This window comes from Saimiri boliviensis, chromosome 17, assembly GCF_048565385.1.
Source record: "Saimiri boliviensis isolate mSaiBol1 chromosome 17, mSaiBol1.pri, whole genome shotgun sequence".
In the NCBI taxonomy this organism is placed as follows: domain Eukaryota; kingdom Metazoa; phylum Chordata; class Mammalia; order Primates; family Cebidae; genus Saimiri; species Saimiri boliviensis.
Window position 1 is genome coordinate 64,432,401 of NC_133465.1, and position 6,026 is coordinate 64,438,426.

The 6,026-nt window shown below is 59.7% G+C and overlaps 1 protein-coding gene across 3 annotated transcripts in view; it reads left to right on the forward strand.

Annotated features, from left to right (window-relative positions):
* The window catches only part of TMEM104 (transmembrane protein 104), a 62,092-nt gene extending 56,729 nt beyond the window's left edge, over positions 1-5,363 (forward strand). For all 3 annotated transcript variants that reach the window (XM_010342450.3, XM_010342451.3, XM_074388943.1), the window contains one exon: positions 1,468-5,363. In XM_010342450.3, the coding sequence (XP_010340752.1) occupies positions 1,468-2,228 (761 nt within the window). In that variant the 3' untranslated portion in view covers positions 2,229-5,363. The remainder of the gene's footprint in view (positions 1-1,467) is intronic.
* Positions 5,364-6,026: the final 663 nt, after the last annotated feature.

The following is a 6,026-nucleotide window of genomic DNA, read 5'->3' on the forward strand; positions in this document are numbered from 1 at the left end:
CCTACTTCGTAAATTATTTTATTTACCATAAGGAAATCCCACAGTCAGAGCTGTGAGGAGAGCTGCCTTTCTTTGGAGATGTAAGGCTGGGAGCAGAGAAGCATGAGCTGTGTCCAGGGCAGGAGAGAGCAGTGACAGGGATGCTCACGTCCAGACAGCTGACCTCTTCCTACCTTCTTGCCTGCTCAGCAGACCCAGGGCCAAGTGACAGACAGCTAGAGGAATTCTCCACTTGCCTTTTTCTAAGTTCATGCCAGCCTTGGCCAGGGCCAAGTGCCAGGTGTCAAGGTGGTGCCCTGAGATGGCAGTGGCCGTCCAGGATTTGAATCTTGCCCTACAGCAGCTGCTCCCATTGTCTTGACCCTCATGCCCCACCTACGATGGCAGAACTGTTTGCTGCAGCCTCCTGAATAATCACCAGGTGCCCCTGGGCCCAGTCTGCCTGCTGTACCCCAGTGCCACCCTGCTCAGCTCTCCGTGTAGCCCTTTCTGGCACACAGGGACTCCACCTCCAGCCTGCCTAGTCTCTCCCTGGTACCCCTCCCACACACCCTGCCCTGTCGCACCTCCTCTGGGAAGGATCTCCCACACAGGCTTCTGCTGCGCACACCCCGTCCCCACCCTCAGAAATCTCTGGGGTGAGCAGATCGCTCAGGGTCCTGGGCTGTCCCACAGGTGTCCTGTGCCATCCATCCCCAGTGGGAGAAGCTGGAGGCAGCTCCCTGGGCTGAGACTCAAAGCGGGTAGGTCACCACTTCCCCTTGACTGACCAGGGCTGGGACTATGTATGATGCCGGGGGAGGAAGAGTCCCCAGGCCCTCAGAGTCATGAGTGTCAGGGACTGGAGCGAGCGATGAGAGGCAGAAACAAATCCTATTCTTTTTTTTTTTTTTTTTGAGACGGAGTTTCGCTCTTGTTACCCAGGCTGGAGTGCAATGGCGCGATCTCGGCTCACCGCAACCTCCGCCTCCTGGGCTCAGGCAATTCTCCTGCCTCAGCCTCCTGAGTAGCTGGGATTACAGGCACGTGCCACCATGCCCAGCTAATTTTTTTGTATTTTTAGTAGAGACGGGGTTTCACCATGTTGACCAGGATGGTCTCGATCTCTTGACCTCGTGATCCACCCGCCTCGGCCTCCCAAAGTGCTGGGATTACAGGCTTGAGCCACCGCGCCCGGCCCCTATTCTTTACTGGCAGTTTTCTCAGGCCGGTTTCCACATTCCCCTCCTCCCCTCCCGTCCCCGACAGTGTCGGTGGAGGAGGGGAGAACGGGACAGAGAGGGATGCAGGACCTCCGTCATCTAACGAGCAGCCACCGCTGAGCTGCCCAAGAACAGGGCTGCGTGGTTGCATTTAATGATTCTTTCTAATGGGGCTCTAGTCCCCACAAAGGTGCCTCCAGACCAGAAACTCCAAGGTAGGGCTGTGCCCGTCCCCACTGGCTGACTCCCGTCTCTCGTTTCCCAGCTTTCGCCGTCATGATTGTGCTGGCCCTGGTCCGAATCGGGCACGGACAGGGGGAGGGGCACCCGCCCCTGGCCGACTTCTCGGGGGTCCGGAACCTGTTTGGGGTGTGCGTCTACTCCTTCATGTGCCAGCACTCCCTGCCGTCCCTCATCACGCCCGTCTCCTCCAAGCGCCACCTCACGAGGCTGGTGTTCCTGGACTACGTGCTGATCCTGGCCTTCTATGGCCTCCTCTCCTTCACCGCCATCTTCTGCTTCCGAGGCGACAGCCTCATGGACATGTACACCCTCAACTTCGCGCGCTGTGACGTCGTGGGCCTGGCTGCCGTGCGCTTTTTCCTGGGCCTCTTCCCCGTCTTCACCATCAGCACCAACTTCCCCATCATTGCCGTGACCCTGCGCAACAACTGGAAGACGCTTTTCCACCGCGAGGGCGGCACGTACCCGTGGGTGGTGGACCGCGTCGTGTTTCCCACCATCACCCTGGTCCCGCCCGTGCTGGTGGCCTTCTGCACCCACGACCTGGAGTCCTTGGTGGGCATCACAGGGGCCTACGCGGGCACCGGCATCCAGTACGTCATCCCTGCCTTCCTGGTGTACCACTGCCGCAGGGACACCCAACTGGCCTTTGGCTGCGGGGTCAGCAACAAGCACAGGTCCCCTTTCCGCCACACCCTCTGGGTGGGTTTCGTGCTGCTCTGGGCTTTCTCCTGCTTCATCTTTGTCACGGCCAATATCGTCCTCAGCGAGACCAAGCTCTGATGGCAGGACAGGCAGGTCTGGTGGTGGGAGGTGTAGGGTGCCCAGCCCCGCCCCTCACCCGCAGAGCCCAGACTGAGTTGCTCCCAGGCCTCCATGGGGCAGGTGGGACTGTGGCTCTAGGGGGAAACCCTCCGTCCAGCTGGGGTCTTCTCCCTACCCCACCTTCCACCCAGTCTGCACCTGGCCTCATTCCCCCGGGCTGCTCTCCCAGCAGGTCCTCCTGCCTGGGTGACACATGGCTGCTCCCAAGTTCTAGGACTCATAACTGGAATCACATCCCTCTCCCAAATTCTCCAACATGCTTCACCCCCCACCCCACCTCCAGAGGCAGGCTCCTTCCTGTAGGGTGGGAGATGCGGTGCTGGCACTGCCATCATTTGTCCCAGCCCATGCCCCTCCCCTCTCCAGCCCCCGCCCCTCCCCTCTCCAGCCCCCTCCTGCATCCTTGTCTCAGAACCCTCCACTAGCAGCTGCTGCCTCTTCAGAGGTGAATCCGGGGCTGCAAGCATCCCACCCAGGCCTGCTTGTGACGGCAGGGGCCACCCTCCCGCTAGGCCTGGGAGGCGCTAGGCGCCACCTCAGAGAGGGCCTGGCTGGCCCCCTGACAAGAACAAGAAGTGCTAACTGGTACCAGAGTCCCAGACAGAGCTGCGAGGGCACTCGCTGTGGGCGCGAGCTCCCGAGTAGCAGGCTGGATGGAGCGTCCCTTCTACGAGGACATGGCCACCTGCCAGCTGGGCCTAAAGTCTGGAGCTTGTCCCTGAAAGGGACCCTCTGCTGCCCTTGCTGCCCCGCTGGAACCCTCAGGGCCTCCTGTAGTGCGGGTGGTCCTACCAGAGGGAAGCCATCCCCACCTGGCACCTCCGAGGCTTGGCAGTGACATGGCAGTGGGAGGACGCCAAGGTTCCACCCTGACAGCGGTCAGGCTGCCCCTGCTCCCACTCCAGCACTAAAGGTGGCTCCCCTAGGGGCTGGGCATGGGTGCTCGGTGTTCACACACTCTGTGTCCTTGGGCAATGTCGCGTTGAGTGGGGCCCCTGCTGCCATTCTCGTGGAAGGAGGCCAGGTCCCCAGCCACCTCCCACTCGGCCCACACTTGCTGGGCTGGCCTCCTGGGAAACAGGTGACTCGAATGAACTCTGCATTTTCAACGTGCCTTCTACTGTTTCAGGACCTGGGGGTCCTCCTGACCCTCACTGGCTTGCCCGCAGCCCTGGGCCTGGTCCCACCTGTTCTAGAGCCCAGAGCCGCTGGCCTGGAGCTGCCTCTCTGGGGTGGGTCTCAGGCCCCATCCCTCCCTCTTTTGAGTTCAGTGCCTTGCTCAGCCCCTTCCCTGTCTCACACCGTCTTCAGACGTCTGACAGCAATGATGCAGGGTCTCCTGGGGCCCGAGGTGGTCTCAGGGTCAGGGGAATGTGGGATTTGCAGGAAACGTGGGGAGCCCGCAGGTAGCGCCACTTCTGCCCTGGCAGCTGAAGCCTGGGAGAGCCCCTCAAGGTGTTATTGGCCTCAGTCTGCTTTCTCACTGCCGTCACCCCTTGGCGGTCCTCACAGCTTTCACGTGTCATTATTTTCCATTCACAGGAAAAACAAATGCCCCTTCTCCATCTGCCATTGTGGCTCCTCCCAGGAGGCCCCTCAGGGTGGGTAGAGCAGGGGCCTGCAGTGGCCAGGCCAAGAGCAAGGAAGACCTGGCCTCGCTCCTGTGGCCTGGGCTCTCTCTAGAGCTGCCCAGTTGTTTGCTGAAAACTCAAAGCATCTGGAATTCCCCTTCTCCAGTTACGTTCCCTCTCGCTTAGAGACAAAGCAGATTGAATCATCCTGCCGCCCCAGGCTCCAAACCAAATTTTGGAGCAAATTCATTAGCTTCATAAAGCCCAGGTTGATTTATGTGACAGTCTGGAGCCGCCCAGCCATGGAGTCGGTGGCTGTGCTCCCTGCCACCTCTGGGCCGAGGCAGCCCCAGCCCTGGAGGGAACAAGCCCGCAGTGACCACGTTGCTGAAGCCAAGCGGGGACCCTCCCCACTGCTGTTAGCAAGCTGCTTTGCTCCTGAGTGTCCTCCTGCTAGAGGTCAGATGGGGTCACCCTCCTCTCCACGGACGCCAGGCTCCCGCCACTGACAGCCAGCGGGGATTGGGGCCAGGGGCAGGACCACAGCAGCAAGACAGTCCCAGGTGGTGCTGGCTGTCCGTATGTGTCAAGCATGTTGAACTGCAGCCATCATCAGCTTGGCAAAGTAGGCAAGTTTAGGTTGTGGTTTCCATTATGCAGATGCACCCCAGGGCCAGTGGTGGGGAGAGCAGAAGAGGATGCTGCCCAGCCTGACCCAGGAACAGGTGTCGCCGTGGAGGAAAGCTTAAAGCCAGCAGCCTCTACCCATCGTCCGCCACCTGCATGGCCCCAGATGCCCCAGGGGCAGGCCAGGTCAAGGTGGGAGTAAACATTTTTTGCCTCCCTCCCCACAGAAGCACCAGACCCACCTGAGCCCCAGCACCTCGTGCCAGCAGCTCCTGGCTGTTCCTCACCTGAGGCTAGAGCAGCGGCTGCAAGATTATAGATGGGGCAGATGGCAGGTGACAGACCGGGAGGCACTGCTGGGTGGTGGAGGTGGGCTGTGGCACTGTGCCAGGCGCCTAGCCACACAGCTGTTCTCACCACGGGGCCAGGAGCAGCCTCGGCAACAGGCAGAAGCCAGAGTCAGAGGGGAGGACAGGGGCTGCTACCCCACTCCTGGAAAGCCACTGCAGAGGGGCAGTGACTGGCAGTGCCGGGCCTAGGGGAATTGGAAGCATCCTGTCTAGGGGGCAGATTCCCAAGCAAGGGTGACCCATGGTTAAGGGCCACGGGAAAGCTGGAGAGCCGCTTGGGATCCCTTCCGTCTGGGCCAGTGGTATTGATTGCACACTGGAGGGGTAACCTCCGCTGAGGGTCATTATGTGCCAGGCATGGCATTGGGTACTTTCTGCGTGGAACAGGCAGCCAGGCCTGCCACTTGCAAGCAGCGAGCCTCTGTGACCTATCCTTACTCATGTGTAAAGTGGGGTAACAGTAGCTGTGTCACTGGTCAGTTGTGGGGGTTAAAGTGCTGAGCTTAGTGCCCAGCACAAAAGTGCTCAATAAAGCTGTTCAGTGACACCTGTCTCCCACATCACTCGCCAGCCATACCTGCACTTGTAGCCAGCGGCCCCCGACTCGTCAGGACACCTGCTTGGTTTCTTAGCCTCCTAATGAGCTGAGCTGTCGCCGGATTGCAATTCAGAAACAGGAAATTGGCCTGAATTCTCTGGAATCTAGTGGGCTTTGGGGAGAGGGGTTGTCTCTGGTTCCCCCATCCCCTAGGAAACTAGAGGACAGTCCTTCCCTTTCAAAAAGCAAGACAGGCTAGGCTGGAGGGTCCTGGCATCAGCCTGCCTTTTTGCAAACTCTGCGCTCCTCTCCCATACACGCCTGGCTCCCTGCAGAAAGCTAGGGGCTCCACAAGCCACTCAGCTAGACACAAGGAAAAACAGCTACAGCAGCAGCAGAAGGGACCTCACGTAGTGAGATTTTCCTGCTCCGAGACCAGCAGCAAGGGCCTCTCTCTTCCTGTATCTCACCAAAAGAAAAAAAGGCAGTATTTGAGCGTCTGGGTCTCCAGGCCCTTGCTTATGATGATTACACATCTCTGGCCTTACTTCCCTCTCCTCTCCCCTGCCAGGCTTTCTTCCCTTCCCTTGGTGGTGCAGGAAGCCAGGCCAAGGTAGTTCTGAACTCAGGATGTACCCTTCCTGCTACCTGTCCCCCAGGACTCATATTC